The sequence below is a fragment of the Pituophis catenifer genome, unplaced genomic scaffold (assembly GCF_029215685.1).
Source record: "Pituophis catenifer annectens isolate HBS135680 unplaced genomic scaffold, rPitCat1.0.hap2 SCAF_1, whole genome shotgun sequence".
Classification (NCBI taxonomy): domain Eukaryota; kingdom Metazoa; phylum Chordata; class Lepidosauria; order Squamata; family Colubridae; genus Pituophis; species Pituophis catenifer.
Window position 1 is genome coordinate 224,557,942 of NW_027256881.1, and position 18,824 is coordinate 224,576,765.

Consider the following 18,824-nt stretch of genomic DNA (forward strand, 5'->3'; position numbering starts at 1 on the left):
GCTGCTCATCTCAACAAGTGGTTTCAAAACAGTTCCCGATGTTCTGCTAGAAAATGGTGTATATGTGGTCAAGATCATATTGTGGAAACAAGCCAGGTTTTTTTCTTCTTTGCCTTTAGCTTTACTTGACACTTGCACATGAGCAGTTTATTGCAGAGTCAGACCCTGGCCTTGTCTTTACTGTTCCAGTTCAGCTCGTCTACCTCCTTATCTAATGATATAGTAAATTTGATTTCCATCTACTCCATCTGGCAATATTTATGTATACAGACGCTGTTTTGGTTGTTGGAAGAATATGTTAGCAATGAAATGATAATTGGATTGGCAGAAATTGATAAATTATTTTTCTGCCTCATTTTGGTTTCCTAGGCCAAACAGTCCAAATATGCTTTTTGTCTTCCATATTCTGTATATTTCAAATTAAACTTGATCATATAAAACTTGTCAAATTTATTTTCTTCTACAACAGTGGTTGGAGCATAATGAAGTGTATTTGAAATTATCCGATCATTGATTGCACTTTACCCAAATGTTTATTTTTATTTTATTTTATTTATTTTATTTTGAATTTGTATACCGCCCTTCTCCCTGAGGACTCAGGGCGGTGAACAGCCAAATAAAAACATCAAGTACAAATATTAAAATAGAGTTAAAATATACATATATAAATTTGGCCCCATTAATTAAAAACAATAAACAAAACACTTAAAAACACTTAAAAAATTAGGCCAGCCCGGCTTGCTGGAAAAGGAAGGTTTTAAGGGCACGGCGGAAGGCACCGAGGTCTTGGATTCTCCTTATCTCTGGAGGCAATTGATTCCAGAGGGTAGGTGCCCCCACAGAGAAGGCCCTCCCCCTGGGGGTCACCAGCCTGCACTGTTTGGCTGATGGCACCCCGAGGAGGCCCTCTCTGTGGGAGCGCACGGGTCGATGGGAGATTGTCGGTGGCAGCAGGCGGTCTCGAAGATAGCTAGGCCCTATGCCATGGAGCGCTTTAAAGGTGATAACCAACACCTTGAAGCGCACCCGGAAGACCACTGGGAGCCAGTGCAGCTCGCGCAGGAGCGGTGTTACATGGGAGCGCCAGGCTGCTCCCATCACTACCCGCGCTGCTGCATTCTGGACCAGTTGGAGCCTCCGGGTGCTCCTCAAGGGGAGCCCCATGTAGAGAGCGTTACAGTAGTCAAGGCGAGAGGTGACGAGGGCATGAGTGACTGTGCACAGGGAATCCCGATCAAGAAAGGGCCGCAACTGGCGGATCAGGCGAACCTGACAAAAGGTCCCCCTGGTTACAGCCGTCAGATGTTCCTCCAAGGACAGCTGCCTATCCAGGAGGACTCCCAGATTGCGAGCCCTCTCTGTGGGGGCCAACGACTCGCCCCCAATAGTCAGTGATGGAGTCAACTGACTATATCGGGATGCCGGGAGCCACAGCCACTCAGTCTTGGAAGGGTTGAGCCTGAGCCTGTTCCTCCCCATCCAGATCCGCACAGCCTCCAGGCACTGGGACATCACTTCAAGGGCATCGTTGGGGTGGCCTGGGGTGGAGATGTACAGCTGGGTGTCATCAGCGTACTGGTGGTATCTCACCCCAAAGCCACGGATGATCTCGCCCAGCGGCTTCACATAAATGTTGAACAGGAGGGGCGAGAGGACCGGCCCCTGAGGCACTCCACATATAAGAGGCCTTGAGGTCGACCTCTGCCCACCTGCCAACACGAACTGCGACCGGTCGGAGAGAAAGGAGGAGAACCACCGTAATACGGTGCCCCCCATCCCCAACTCTTCCAGCCGGTGCAGCATGATACCATGGTCGATGGTATCAAAAGCCGCTGAGAGGTCTAACAGGACCAGAACAGAGGAACAACCCCTATCCCGAGCCCTCCAGAGATCATCAACCAACGCGACCAATGCCGTTTCCGTGCTGTGTCCAGGCCTGAAACCCGACTGGAACGGATCTAGATAGGATGTTTCCTCCAAGAATTGTGGAAACTGTCGCGCGACCACACTCTCAACAACCTTCGCCAGGAAGCGAAGGTTGGAGACAGGACGATAGTTGGCCAATATTGCCGGATCCAGGGACGGCTTCTTGAGGAGAGGCCTCACCACCGCTTCTTTCAAGGCGGCGGGGAAGTGACCCTCACTCAATGAAGCGTTGATAACACCCTGGAGCCAGCCTCGTGTAACCTCCCGGGAGGCCAGTACCAACCAGGAGGGACACGGGTCCAGTAAACATGTGGCCGCACTAAGTCTCCCCAAAATCCTGTCCACATCATCCGGAGTCACAGCATCAAACTCCTCCCAGGTAACATTCTCAAGACTATTCCTCGTCACCCTGCCCTGATCTACCCAGTCAGAGTCCAAATCCCCCCGGATCTGAGCGATTTTGTCATACAGGTATTGTCCGAAATCCTCCGCCCTGCCTTCCAAGGGATCCTCCCGCGCTCCCGGATGGAGCAGGGAGCGGGTTACCCTGAACAGGGCGGCCGGACGATTCCCTGATGACGCAATAGAGGCGGAAAAGTAGTTAAACTTTGCCGTCTTTATCGCCACTAGGTAGGTCTTAATATGCGACCTTACCAGTGTTCGGTCAGATTCAGCGAGACTGGCCCTCCAACCGCTCTCTAGGCGTCTTTTCCGGCGTTTCATCTCCCTCAGCTCCTCGGTGAACCAAGGAGCCGTGAGGGATCGACACCGGGTCAGAGGCCGCAAAGGCACGACTCGATCCAAGGCCCCACCAGCCGCCCGATCCCAGGCAGCTACCAGGTCCTCGGCCGAGTCGTGTGCCAGATCTTCAGGAATTGGCCCAAGCTCCGTCTGGAACCTATCAGGATCCATCAGGCGCCTGGGGCGGATCCATCTAATTGGGTCCACCTCCCTGCGGCGGGGTGTAGCGGTTGTATTTGTTATATCCTTCTTACGAAAGAAATACCACACCTTTGTTTTTCGTGTCCCCGAATAGCAAACAATATAATGTTCTGACCAAAAATGTCCATTGCCAGACCATTTCAATTCACTCTTGTCCAATATGTTAATATGTAGTTGTTTCATTTTTATCTTTCACTGTGTTGAGGTTTTCCATGTTCTTATATTCCATGTTCCTACTATAATTCAGTTATTGCAAGCTCAGATTTTCTCTTCCTGTCCAATAAAATCAGCAACTAGTTATCCCAAAGTCTTTAACATGCCACATTATAAACACTTAATACTCCAAATAAGCCTTAGCTATTTATTGATGCCATATCACCCAGCATTTTATCATCAATCACTTTATCCTATCTGTCCTTGTGGTTTTCTTGGTCAAATATAGGAGTGGTTTACCATTCTTCTATGCAGTATGAAAAGATTATATTGGCCATTGTTATTATAGTGATCATCCTTCACTGACATGTTCTTATATGGTTGTTGCCCAACAAAGGTACTTGTTTGCTTTAGCTAGACAACTGGGATGATCTTCATCTCTTGGGTGACCCTGTTGGGAAAACATATCCCTGGTGTAGAATCCAGTGTTCTTTGTTCATCCCTCCAAGGAACTCCCCATTATAACATATGAGAAAGTGCAGAAAAACTTGAGGAGGGAATGTAGAGATTGTGTGCCAGTTCTACAAAACTATATCTAAATACTTCACACAACATAGCTCAGTCAAAACTAGATCAATCTCCAACCAGTGTTTATCACTCACTGGATGAATTAGATATACTACCAAATCCTGAAAAGGTAGGATACCTAAATTCTAGTATATATACACTGAGATCTGCTAATTGTCCAAATTGCTTTGTATATATGGGATAAACTACAAAATGATAAAATGAATTTAAAAAACAGAATATAGGAGTGAACAAGAGAAACCAGAGTTTTTATCATCCAATCACTAGGCACAGTAGTAGATACAATACAAATGAACATAATAACAATGTTGAAAGGGAGTTTGAGATCTTCTAGTCCAATCCTCTGCTCAAGCAGGAGATCCTACACCATTTCAGGCAAATGGCCTAATCTTTTCTTGAAAACCTCCAGTGATGGAGCACCCACAATCTCTGGAGACACTGATTAATTGTTCTAACTGTCAGGAAATTTCCCCTTATTTTTAGGTTGGTTGAACAATTTTATTTACATTATTTTCTTCTATGGAAGAAGAAACAGAAAAAGTACATTTTTGGTGGGCAACTTCCATTATTCATCCGTCAACAAAGATATGACTGTTTCTTAAACATTCAACAAAATAACTTCCAAGAAAAAAAAATACACTGAATTAGGTACCAATAATTTAGATGTGTCCTAGGTAGCAAATTATCTGTAAAAATGCCCTTTACTAAAATTTCTTTAACCTATTGAAATGAATAATGTCTCTGACCTACAAAACACACACGAGAAAGAAACATTGCTTCATTTAAGTGAGGCATTTTCATACAAACTTTTTAAAGGAACACTGTTATATTTATAGCATGCTCAAAACAGATGATCTGATGCAAGATAGTACTATTCATATCTATAAAAAATGCTAACCAACGTAAAGTGCTGAAATAGCAAACAAGCTCCAAAAAAATCACTCAGAGGGATGCAAAATTTTCTTCCAATAACAATTCAACTTCAATGCTCACTAAAGGGAAGCTGGGAAAATTCTTTCATCAACCTCATTCCATCAAATGAACATTGGCTGACAGAAAAACCCCAAAGAACCAGCTTTTGTGTAAATGAAAGAAGCAAAAAGCTGCTATAACTTATATATATAAGCAAAAAGCTGCTATCTGCTTAGAACGGTATAAATATTGCTTAACTGCTTACATTTGAGAACTGCAGGACAAGATAAAGCTTTAGCCTATATATTCATTCAGTGTTTAGGAGTTTGCTCTTTATTGTGGATACAATAACATCATTCAGTGGGTATCAACACTGAATGCATAAGGAAGTTTTCATATTATGGCAAGTTCATGTTTCCTAACCAGTTGTTTTGCAGTTTATATGTTGGCAAAGGAAATATTTTTGTTAAATTCAAAACTACATGTGTGAATGATGAATGTGATTTTTTTTTTCTTATAATAGAAGAATAATAAAAGATCCAGGTTTCTGAGCAGAGACTAATGCAATATCTAGAAACAAAAGTTTTCAATCAAAAATATGGATCTGGTATGTATATGACACTTTTGTCCTAATAAAAAAGGAACAACTAGAGAAGACACATGAAACTACCCACAACATCTTCAAAGAAATAAAATTCACTAAACAACAGACTACCTTTCACGCATATTCTCATCAGCAGAGGAAATTATCAGCAAATTAGAAACGCAGGTCTACCTAAAAACCACCAGACTAACCAAGTGCTCCACTACTAAAGTAACAACTCAACACAAGAGAAGCTATGTAGAAACATTATTTAGATTAGCACAAACACACTGCAGCAACTCAGAAAACCAGAAAAAAGAAAACAAACTACCTATACCTTTTTCAACAAAATTTCAGCAACCATGCAAGTTTATCAAAAAGTGCCTGATGCTAACATGAGTGTGTGTGTGGGGGTATCACACACGCAGCCCAGTGGCCAACAGGCCAAAGCCCAATAATGGGCTGCTATTCTCATTTTACCAGTAGTGAAATGCTCCCGGTTCAGACCGGATCGCCCAATCCGGTAGCGATGGCGGTGGGTGGTTCGGAGAACCGGTAGCAAAAATCCCTGCCCACCCCCCATGCCCAGCTCAGCCGCGCGATCATCAGAGGCTTTTTCTTTACTTTTAAAAGCATTTTTTCTACAACCTCTTCAGCCGAAGAGGTTGTAGAAAAAATGCTTTTAAAAGCCTCTGATGATCCCAACTGAGTTGCCTGATCATCAGAGGCTTTTAAAAGCACTTTTTTCTGCAACTTCTTCGGCCAAAGAGGTTGTAGAAAAAATGCTTTTAAAAGTAAAGAAAAAAATTGCCACGCCCACCCAGTCACATTACCCCCCCCCCCCACCAAGCCATGCCCACAGAACCGGTAGTAACAAATTTTACATTTCACCACTGCATTTAATCTTGGAAGGATGGAAGGCTGAGTCAATCTTGAGCTAGTCAGGATTACAATCCTGGCAGTGGGTACAGTTAGTCTTCAATACTGCATTCTAAGCACTGCGCCACTGCAGCAAGCTACTGCATATAAAGAGAGCAAACCCCATTCCCTTCTAGCACTGAAGATATTATGTAGTCTGATAACAAAACATCCGCAAACAAATAACTGAGCTCAGAGACCACCAAGAATTCCACAGTTCAACTTTGAGCTACATATAATCTTATTTATTAGAGCCATGATCTGTAAACAGCAATAGCACTTAGACTTATGTACCACTTCATAGTGCTTTACAGCCCTCTCTAAGCAGTTTACAGAGTCAGCATATTGTCCCTAACAATATGGGTCCTCATTTTACCGACCTCAGAAGGATGGAAGACTGAGTCAACCTTGAGCCAGTGACACTTGAACTCCTAGAGTGAGCAGTGAGTTATCCTTCAGTACTGCACTCTAACCACTGGGCCACCATGGCTCTTCCTTCCTATAGATGACACTTCCTTCCTATAGATAAAGGAACTATGCAGTTCCTACCTCAGTTATTTCCTGGAAAGATTTCTGAATAACCTTTGGAAGAATTCTATAGATGTTCTATAGATGTTGTGGTAAACTTGCCCACTAAATAAGAAACCAAAGAGTTTGGAGCTAGATGCTATAAATATATTATTGGCATGCACAACTACAGTGATCACTGGCCTCCTTGCTAAAGGAATGCAAAAGAGTCCCAAAGCCCCAAAAGTTATAGGCCATATACCTTTAAAAATGATACACAAGGAATAAAAAAGTAATATAAATTATAACATGAACTTTACAGCTGGAATGCGGAACCAGATAAAAACATGCAGGAACTTTAATACTGAATTCTACTTTTCTAGAGACCTCAATCTTGCCCTTTCTGCTGGAACTAGCACCCTCTAACACAGGGTTGACAAACTCAAGGCCCGCGGGCCAGATCGGGAAGACTGAAAGATCTGGAAGACCCACAGGGCCAGACTGGAAACAGCAAAGGACCAGCCCAGGGTACCTCTGCTAGCGAAAATGGAGCTTGTAGGGGCGGGATCCATTTTCGCTGGCAGGGCTGCAGGAGCTGTCCATGCCAAAAAGCCCCGAGCTCCGTTTTTGTTGGCAGAGGGCTATCAAAACAAACTAAAAACAAAACAAAAGGTGAAATGTTTCCCCCTTTGCATTTGAGCATGCAAGAATGGACAGGAAAGGAGAAAGGGAAAGAGGAAAGTCAAAGAAGGAAAGATGGGAAGAGAGCAAGGAAGGATAAATAAGGAAAGAGGGGAAGGAAGAAGAAAGGAGAATGAAGAGGGAAGGAAAAAGAAGAAAAGGGAGGGAGGGAGGGAGGGAGGGAGGGAGGGAGGAAGGAAGGAAGGAAGGAAGGAAGGAAGGAAGGAAGGAAGGAAGGAAGGAAGGAAGGAAGGAAGATTATAATGAGAGGAAGGGTCTCAGGGAAGTCCTACCTTAGCACTTGGCCACCACAGGTGCCCCCAACATGAGTCCCATGTCACGCCCACCATGGCCACACCCCTGGCCATGCTCACCATGGCCATCCTCTTCTGGCAATGCCCCATGCCCCACCCCCTCCCAGCTCTCCGAGGTCAAACACAACCTTGATGCAGCCCTCAACGAAATCAAGTTTGACACCCCTGCTCTAACATAAGCAATGTCCTTTATTGTGCCCATGCTCTTTTCACAAACCTGGTTTGTGTTATCTCTCTCCTTCCTCCTAGAGTAATCAGGCAGTTTTAATTTGTGTGCTTCTTCTGCTGTACAGTTCACAATTCCTCATAGCAATAATGTCTATAAAGATCAATATGCTATGTATTTACTATCCAGATTCCAGGATATCCACCTTTCAATATCCTTCTTTTTTTCAGGGAAAGTTAACAAAAATAGACATATAAACCAAAGTATATTTTTAAAAAATACAGATTCTAAGTTGGTTCAAATCCAGGAATGAATAAAGCTAGGCGAAAGAGTTTAAAAGCATTCATCATTCAATATTTATATGTATATAACTTTAATGTGGGAACATTATGATTTACCCAAGACTATACCTTCATATTTTCTGATGAAGTGAATGAAGCATACTTCTTTCAAGAGAAATTCTACAATTGGTGCACTGCCACGGAGAAAGCAATACTCATATTGGAAGCCAAACTACCTTTGAGACCGCAAGCAGAATATCCCCAAACTAATCCTTGTGGACATATTGAACAGTACTGGTAATATTTCATTCTTGACTTCCGAACAACCTGTTTAGAGACTACAGTTAATCTCTTAAATTGAGCCCAGCAGCTCAGAGGTAGCCTAGACAGCATGTTCAGCAGGTATTAAGACAGGTATTGTATCATTTAGCCATCCAACAATCAGGAAGATGTATTGTGTAACTTTAATGTGCTCCAGGCTATCTTCAGGAGTGCCTAGTACCATATATAGATAATTGTAACTACTGTATGTTAAATATATAACTCATGGATGTTCATAGAGAGTCAGAACAAAAAAGAATCACAAAAGATATCCAAGCTCTAAATTGTTAAGAACATTAAAGGCTAACAATCAACATTTTGAGTTGAGTCTGAAAAGTAATTGGTAATCTATATAGAACTTGCAGTATTACGGTGATAAGATCACAGTGGTGTATGCTCAAGTCAGCCACATAATTCAATTACATTTCATCAAATGAAGCTTCCGGAGACGCTTCTTTAGAGTGTACTGTAGTAGTTTGAACAAGATGTAACAATAATGTGGATAACTGTGTTCAAATTAAACAAAATATATAGCTGGCACTAAACAAAATTATGCAAACATTCTACTTTTACTAATTATACAGGCAATAAAATAAATCAGAAAAATAAAAAGGACTTTCAACCTATGAACTTGATCTTTCAAATAGAAAAAGCCTTTTCAAGGTAGGTTGAATCTGGATTCCTGAGATACATTTTCTGTTTACCTCAATTTTACCTGAATTTAATCTCAGTTTATTCATCTTTAATTACCCATTATTCCTGGAGTTATTTGACAAAACAATATTGCTGAGGCTGGTCAGCATTTTAGTGGCACCTCATTAAAAAAAATATTCTGGGGTGTTTCATGTGGTATAAATATAGCATATTACAGGGGTGAAATGCTCCCGGTTCGGACTGGCTCGGGCGAGTAGGTAGCGATGGGGGCAGGCAGTTCGGAGAACTGGTAGCAAAAATCCCTGCCCCCGCCTCCTATGCCCAGCTGAGCCAGGCGATCATCAGAGGCTTTTTTTCTTTTAAATGCCTCTGACGCACCAAGCTCTGATGATCCAAGCTCTGACGATCCCAGCTGAGTTGCCTGCCGATCAGGCAACTCAGCTTGGATTGTTAGAGCCATTTAAAAGAAAAGAAGTTTTTTCTTTTAAATGGCTCTGACGATCCCAGCTGAGTTGCCTGATCGGCAGAGGGTTTTTTAAAAACCCTCTGACGATCAGGCAACTCAGCTGGGATCGTCAGAGTCTTTTGAAAGCATTTGTTTACATGGTTTTACATGTAAAAATGGTTTTAAAAGTAAAAAAAAATTGGCCACGCCCACCCAGTCACATTACCCCCCACTAAGCTATGCCCACAGAACCGGTAGTAACAAATTTTAGATTTCACCACTGGCATATTATAAAATAATTTTCTAGTAAAGAAAAAGGAGGAGGGGAGGAGGAGGAAGAAAGAAGAGAACCACTGAAATAATTTCTCTGAAAAGTAAATATGTGTTATCATCAACCAAAAAAAAAAAAAGCCCACATATATCTGCATGTAACTAGGCTGATTTTCTGAAATCATTCTGTTCCTAGCTTGGCTACTCCAATATGGCTATTCTGTAAGTGGTAAAACTGTTTTCAGTAAACTAATCCTCTCTTTTTGTAAGTGATGTTCCAAGCAAAAGAAAGAAATATGCTTTGTGGTCAGACCACACAAATCTAAACATATCACTTCAATATCACCCTCAGCTACTCATTAAACAGGAGGTTGACTTAATATGCAAAAGAGAAAAAAATGCTTCAGGATGTTTTCATGTAAGCTATTTCAATAGTCCACAAATTAGTCAGGACTTTAACAAACAAAATGACTTAAGGAGACAGAAAAATCACCAAGTTTATTTAGAAAATTATTCAAATCCATAAATCCTTATTAAAATGAGTACCTCCCATTGAAGCCAATAAATCATGAAAAATAAAAGAATCTGAATCCACTAGAACAGACATTTTAGGAGATTCATGGGAACACCTGGCCTGTCACAATCAAAATAACAGGATTACATAAAGTTCCTCTGCTCTCAGATCATCAATTCCACTCACTCAAAATATCCATATAGTAAACCTGTCTGTTGAGAAGTCTAGGCCAGCTGAATACTGTCCCTAAGACAAGTCAAGCTAACTCGGGAAAAAAAATACTGTTAAGCAGAGGGATGGAACAGAATCTCTGCACGGTCCTAGCAGAAGAGTTGAAAAAGATGGAGTAAGTGGCAGTAACTTTCTCATTCAGAATTAACTCCTGGCATTAAAATAATGGATGTGTTAGGTTAGAAAGTACTACTTCCTGTCATCTAACTTTCTTGCTCTGATTGCAACATGAAAGAAGACGAAGCAAACAGTGGCTGCCTTTTTTTGTCCCCATGTAAAAGTGAAGGGAAATATTGTGGTTGATTCAGATTATGTTGGTTTTCTGATTTACTGACATTAAAGGGAGATATTCATGTCAACCTGAGTCTAAACAAGAGGCCTCCTTCTGGGGCACTATTTGAGATGGTGATGGCCCTTTTGAATATGCTTCATTTCAAGATCTTCAGGCTACAGATATTATGTGTAATAGGTTTATGACAATTGAATTTTCTGAAGCATAACTGGGTAAATTTTGCTCTTCTTTCTAATAAAAACACATTCTCATTGCACTGTGTTGATTATATCTGTCTACATCCATTATGTACAATACGTGGTGCACTGATGGTTCAATATTATTGATTATCTTCAATAAAATCTTTATGAGACAAGGAGAATTAGTGCAGTCAAATAGTATGATTCTATAATACATGATGTGCATGTAACAGCTATAATGCACACCAACAAGTATAAAACCTTCTACTGACTTACAATTTTTAAAAAAACAGCCCATAATTTATTTTTTTTAATTTTGCTCCAGGGAAATTTTGGCATTCCTCCCCCCCCATCTTTAATGTTTTATTAAATATTTTATTAATGCTTAATAATGCAATACTTTTGTGTAAATTGCTTTATGAGATTCATCAAAAGTACAGTATGCATAGCCTACGGTAATTTGTTGTGGGCTGACATAGCAATAAAAATACCGTTTCTCATATTGATGTTGCAAAGTTGCCATCAATGCTGATACTGATTCATATTCTTCTATGAAGTGTTACTGAATTAAAATGGGGAGATCCAGGTTTAAATCCCACTTAGATATATATAATTTATACTGGATCAGTCACAACCGCCAGTCTAGGGGGGAATTCTTACTTCAGAGTTATTGTGAAGTTTTTAAAAAAGGAATAGAAGAATGCATATCAGCTTGATCTCCTGGAGGAAATATACTGAACAGTAGGAAGAACAGGACACAGAGCGAGCTGCATTCAAAACAGATACACATGATCTTCACCACAGCAATAGCGCCTCCTAGCTTGAATTGGTGCAAAATTTTTACCAGCACCCTGGAATCTAACACTGGTGCACGCATAAACTGAAATTATGTGGGAAATCTGTGGCTAAATATAAATACTAGATTTATTTATCATTATGTCCAAACTAGAATTTCTGGCTATGTGCTCCAAAACAAGCAAAGAACAAGAAGCCAAAAATAAATTTGGCATTGTATTCTGATTTATTAGTTGGGAATCTCAGTTCAGATACAACTGTAAACAAAAAAAAGTTGCAGAGATCCTAGGGTATTTTAATTGCTCCCAGGGCCATAAAAAGTCAATGGAGGCAATGAGTGCTACTTGTAAGTAATAAGCCAGAATTCAAAGCAATTTAACTTTTTAAGTGTGAAACAGATATACTGTTTATTCGGATAGCTATGTTTTCTGGCTAAAATGAGTTTACATAGTATGATTAATTAAAAATGAGCTCCTTTATAAACCTCACTCATCTGATCAATAATGCCTAGGTCTTCATTAAGTTTTAAGCGATCAGGAAGTTTCCAACAAATAATACTGCATGTGAATATATTCATGAAAATAATTACCCCTAAAGGTTCTAGGTAAAATATGTCCGCCCTCAAAATAATGAAATCTGCAGTATATTATATTGCATTGAATACATATGATGCGTTATCTGGTCAGGTAAAAGCAATTCCCCTATGAATGGATTACTTCTAAAGTACTGCTTGGGAGAAAAATATTAATGAAAGGTATCTGAAAGATAAGGTGAATAAAGAAATGGAAATAAAGTAGATTAGTGCGCGACTATAAAACTCAAGTAGTTAACAATGAATGAGACTCTTTTTCATTAATCAAAACCTCAAGAACCAGAAATGTGTACTATTTAATTCTCAATTATTTAATTATTATTAAAAGGTTAGTAAAAATTGTTTTTATGATTCACTCTTTAACTTTACAGGAAATTGAGATTCTGTGTCACGAATCAGAAGTCCTTTTTACTTTCATAGTTCTCAAGTAGAGTCATGCCAGCACACATTTTATATTCTACCTCCTGGTCTAGTTGTTATTCTGGTTTTTATTTGACAGTAACATTTTTACAACACAGTTTGGTGACAGACAGGATGCAGGCTCTCAGATGACAATATGGGTAAGATTGCCAAATGTCCTAAATAGAATTGCCACTTTCTTTTTCAGCATCTTGGCTAGGACACAATTTATATCAATCATCTCATTCTGTTTCCGATCGCCAAAAAACAAGTGGCAAACAGATTGTTTCTTAAACAACCAAAATATTCAGTTTGTGCAGTCTCTGTACCTCTGTACTGCAGAAGTTCTTTGCAATAAATGTATTTAGAAGTCATCAAGTATGCAAGTAGATGATGGAAAGAGCAGAACTGAGAGAAATGCATGTAAATAGCAAACTAAAGTGACATTTTCAAATAGCAGAAAATTAATTAACAGTTAATGGCATCACTGAAAAAAGAAGGGGACTCATTTACTGTAAGAATACAAAGAACAGCAACAACAAAGAAACCACCACTATTTATTACTGTTCGTTAATAAATTAATCTCCCTGAGAATTTGTTTTACAGAAAATAATTTCATTGTGGGTCTGCTATTCTCAATAGACAGATGCATTACCAAGTGTTTGGAAACATAATAAATGTAGTGCCTATTTTCTAGTCACAGTTGGCTATTGATGTGAATTTCCCTTTTTTGGTCTTCAACATTTATTAGATACCTTGTCCATAACCACTTCAAGTTAACGCTTAACATAAGAAATACTATATTACATGTTGTACCATACTTAATTAAATGAGATTCCACAATTTCAAAATGTAAGAAACTTCAGCATAACATGTATAACATTAAGACGTAAATAAATAAATAAAAAGAGGCAGAAACTGTATTGACTTTCTATCTAATTTAGCTATCGTATACATACCTGAGCAGCCTACAGAAACTTCTTCCATAGCTGAGCCTTTGACTAGCTGCAGCCACGCTGGGTGGGAATGGAGGACGTGATGGAAAGTAAGCTAGCGCTGCAGAGAATATCACAGCCACAATGCCAAATTCTATGGGGACACAATTAAAGAAATCAGAGGAAAAAAATGGATTATAGTAAAATATACATACATTGCCCAAAAATGTTACCAACCTGTTTTAAAATGCTATGGGAACAACAGAGAATATAATCTGGAAAGCAGCTTACTAGATCCATGGAATGATCCATGGATCCATGGAATGATCATACAAATATTGTCTAATTACAATACCCATTCACTGAACAATCATTACCTATCCTTTCAATAAACAATAGCAGTAACTGGCATTAATCACAGAAATGGAATAAAATGACAAAGGTATACACTGAAGTAAAATACATAAATTTTAGTTTAAAAGTATATATGTGTGTGTCTGTGTTTTCTATCGAGACACCTGATATATATACATACATACATACATACATATATAAAAAACAACAAATTAAAGCTACAAATTTAAATAACAAAAAATTAATAATAAGTTAATGGCATAACTGAAGAAAGCAACAGGCTTTTGTTAAGGGACTAAAATGAATGAAGAAATAAAAACACTTTAGGGGAAAGGAAATATAACTTCCATGAGTTTTTCCTAAAAGAAAACTGCAGTTATGCTATGCAAATCAACACTGAGATATATTTTCGTCATGCTATTGAATGTAAGGAAAGTTAAGCTGCAACAAGACTGTCATACTCTAATTTCAAATGAAAGGGATGAGCAACATATACCGGCCAGCAGAAATAAACACTACAGTAAATCTTTTGATTGGTCAAATACTTGGTTTAGCAGACTCAAAATGCAAAGACAAAATCTGCTATATATGTTGTATAAAAATAAAATATAAAATTCTTAAAATCCTATTCCCATTTTATGAATGCGTAGAATATGTAAAATGCACAAAAACCCATTTGGATTTAACAGACATGCTGCCTTAACAGAATCCCTTCCCTCATTATTAGGCGTTTAATCTAGTGGATTACGCAAAGAAAATGAACTTTTGAACATGAATAAATAATAAAAGAAACCACATAGAATTCAAACAGATAGTAAGTCTACATCACTGTGCATATAATTTGATTTTCTAAATATAAAGATACAAACCATCTGGATGCTTCAGAGAAATGTTAAAGCCTCCAGATGTTCTTGAATTCAACTTCCATTGACCATGCTGTGCTGGGAACTGTAGTTCAGCAATATCTGAAAGGCTACTTCACTTTTACTTCAAATGAAATCTATGTAACAGAAAACCGACTACAGAAATACTTATCTTTTCTTTAATGTAGCCAGGAATGGAAGCTATATCGACCTGTTTATTTTAGAGAAGAGTTGAACCCTTCACTCATCTTCCATGAGATCTCCAATGAAGCTTCTGTAACCCAAAACTCTAACCCAAACTTCAACTCCTGTTTTTATCTATCTTTACACCCATCAGAAGCATTTACATTGCAAATTAATAACTGGACCTTTACACTTGAAGAACATTTAAGTGGAATACCTACAATAGGGGCAGTCTCTACTGCTTTGAAACTTCCTTAAGCAGGAAAATGTGGGACAATGAGACAAGAAATACATCTCTAACAAGTGCTCTATCTCACATACCTGAGCATATGACATTGCTACTGGAACCAATTGACATCGATGGATTGTGTAGGCGTGAGTGTATCTTTGAGTCAATGTTGACTCCTGGCAACTGCATGGACTAGTGCCTATAGTTTTCTTGGCAAGATTTTTGGAAGTGATTTGCCACTGACTTCCTAGGGCTTAAAGAATGATTCGTTCAAGGACACTGCTGGCTTTGTGTCTAATTTGGACTAGAAGTCACAAACTCCTGATTTCTGTCCTCGTGACTTAACTATTATGCCAAGCTATTATGCTGTCCATCAATGACTACAGGATATATATTCTCGCTTTAATTACCAAATGGCTTAATTGGTTCATACAGAGAAAAACAGGGAAGGATATGGTCCATAGCCTAAACTCCTTTTCACTGCCATTTTAAACTGTGGAGTTAGTCTATCTAGTTATTATCAACTTAAATTTCATATTTAAGCTTATTGTGCGATACATGAAAAAACGAATTAGAAATCTAGCTTTTCAGTTGATAGACATTTTAAATTAGATGTAAATATTGTGTAGCCTATAAATGATTTCATGAACTTGTCCTACACATATTAACTAGTTACAATTCATGTTTGTACAAACCTTGGTTGTGGTAAATTGACAGCTGTGACTTCATATTTTTGGGACCTACTTTCTTTCTGGGTTTGAATTCCAACTATTTGATGCTTTCTTTGTTCAAAGTTATTGGAAATAAGTAATACATACATGAATCCAGGTTCAAGAGAAATATTATTCCATTAAGAATGTTTTCAAGAAATAACCATAAAACAACAAACAGCCTTGGAAAACCCATTATTTCAAGTTGCTTTAACTGTCTATCTGTATTATAATTATAATCATAACTTTATCTCAATCAGCCTCTTATCAAAACATTTAACTTTTCACCATGCCAACCTTTGCCTTAATTTCTTTTGTATTCAAATAAAACATTAATGCATGTTAAGTAAAGAATAAAAATGTGACAAATATGCTGGTACCAAGCTAAACTCAATTAAGAAATTGTTAAGACTATAAACGTAAGCCTGTATGGTGTGTATTCATTGACTAAATAATCTGCAAAGAAATCCCTGTATGCCATTCCATGTTTTGTAGCCTTGCTGCTTTTGTGCTATGCATACTTCTCCCCTTCAAAGCAACTTAACTGCTAGTAGTATAATTTACACTCAGAGCAAATTCAGTTAGTAAATGCCAAAAGGATGGTGGCCGAAACAGGGCTATTGAGAGATCAGATACTGGTATCAGCACTTTCTTCAATACATTAAGTTTTCTCTAATATAAAAACAACTAGCTCAGTGATATTAGATGACACTAAATGGTACAGAACGTGATGGTGGGGAAGACTAAGGAAGGCTGAGAGGTAAACACAATGGAATATCCTGGAGAAGAATATGGTAAATTGGCTGGCACACTGAATACATTCACTTGTTAGATGTGTATTATAGCCTCAAATCCCTTCTAAAATAAGCAACAATTATTCTGAATTGATATTTCAAATTTGATTAAACCAGTTTAATGAATTTTGTTTTAGACAATCAATGTGTCTGGTTAAAGCAATACCAGGTAATATTAGGGTACCAAATTTTAAAGTACTTTCATATCCTATTAGCTTTTGTTTTACAGTAATTAGTTACTATGGATCGACAGAATCAGATGAGACAAAATACACACAAAGTTGAAATAACTTTAGTAAGAACCTTACACTGATTTACAATATAAAGACACCCACAGAATTTTATATAAGGGCTGTATTTTATTGTTGTCTGAAAAGCAGAACTGGCAGTGAAATACCAAAAAAAAGAATAGGAGCGTCAGTTCTATTTTAACACAACCACATACTAGTGGAAAAATGTTTGACAAATGAACTGAATAGGTAGGGTTGGTCACATTCAAGAAGATAACATTTATAGCTAATACACAAAACTAGAGTTTGGTATTTTAATATAAAAAGCAAGTAATTCTATTATCTCTATTCTTGTAGCAAGAGACAGTTTTTTGCCAGATAAATCACTAGAGGGCAGTAGCAAACCCGTAACAGATATAGATAATCTAAAGTATAAAATTATTTATTAGTTACCTGCAAACAATACAGCCTCAATGCGGTCCTTTATGTACTCAGGACTATTTCCAAACATAGGTGGAACTGCTGATGTGCTATTTGGCCCTGGAACTACCAAAGGTCCTACTAAAAACGCACATGCTCCACCGAGGTAACTGATCAATGATGCAATAGCTGTGGCAGTGGCACGTTCATCTGGTGAAAACCATGTAGTAGAAAGAAGCGGAGAAGCACTTGTTACAGTTGGGCCTGCCAATCCATTTAACAGCTGTCCTCCGTGTATTAGCCTGGAGACAAAGCAAAAGAGAGAGAGGGACATACAGACTAAATTGCCACATACAAACTCCTAACAGTGCTATAAAAATCTATAGGAAAACAGTTCAATTGACATCTTTATGCTGGGCTTAAATGAAGATTCGACACATGAGCTTCAAAGGGTTTTTTCAAAAATTGGCATGAAGACAAGGATTAAAGTCAGCAGCCTTTTCAGGAAGTATATGACGTCATTTTGCTGATGTTGTAGGTACTAACCATTAAAATAAAGCCACAAAGATAGATATAAGAGAATAGACCAAAACAAGGAGGAGTCAAAAGCACAAATAAGAACATAGATTACAGTTGCGACAACTTTGATAAGATGTATATTGAATTTTTGTTTACTTGTTCTGTACGTTTTGTTGTTACTTGTTTTGTTTGTATTTTTAAATAAATAAAATTTATAAAAAATAAAATAAAATAAAATAAAATAAAATAAAATAAAATAAAATAATAAAATAAAATAAAATAAAATAAAATAAAATAAAATAAAATAAAATAAAATAAAATAAAATAAAATAAAATAAAATAAAATAAAGCAAAGCTTCCTGCTCTTCCTCCTTTGTATTATTAATCTTGTTAGGATTTCATGTGAGGACCCAGAATTTTCAATATTTGCTGTCAAGTGAATCATGTTACCTGCCCCCCCCCTGCCCAAGTACAGACTAGTATTCAGTAATTATATATTAGAGAAACCTATTAATTAAGGAATAGTCTCAAAAACTACCATTCACACTGAGGTAATAGAAAAAAGTCTGGAGCTATATTGTATATTTGAATAAGACTATCTACATCCGATGAGCATGTGAGGCATATTCATTTTTTATGCATGTGTTAACTTTGATTTTCACTTACATCGTGCGTTAAGCAAATGAGAATTGCATAAAGCTAAAACAGTGTATATAAAATTCAAGACTGATGAAAACAAACTCAACAGCAATTGCTACTGCAGAACACTGAAAAGCATCAGTTTTCATTATTTTTGCAATATTTTGCAATATTAGTAATAATGTTACATAACACATTTTTGCAAGATACACAAAAGTGGGGGGGGAGGGAAAATTACATCACACTCTTGTTTTCAAAAGTAAAAAAGAGAAGCAATCAATTAAA

The 18,824-nt window shown here is 38.1% G+C and overlaps 1 protein-coding gene across 2 annotated transcripts in view; it reads right to left on the minus strand.

Annotated features, from left to right (window-relative positions):
* The window catches only part of SLC49A4 (solute carrier family 49 member 4), an 85,464-nt gene that overhangs the window by 32,688 nt on the left and 33,952 nt on the right, over positions 1-18,824 (minus strand). For both annotated transcript variants that reach the window (XM_070957088.1, XM_070957087.1), the window contains 2 exons: positions 17,415-17,683; positions 13,623-13,752 (listed from right to left, as the gene is read on the minus strand). In XM_070957088.1, coding sequence (XP_070813189.1) covers positions 13,623-13,752; positions 17,415-17,683 — 399 coding nt within the window. The remainder of the gene's footprint in view (positions 1-13,622; positions 13,753-17,414; positions 17,684-18,824) is intronic.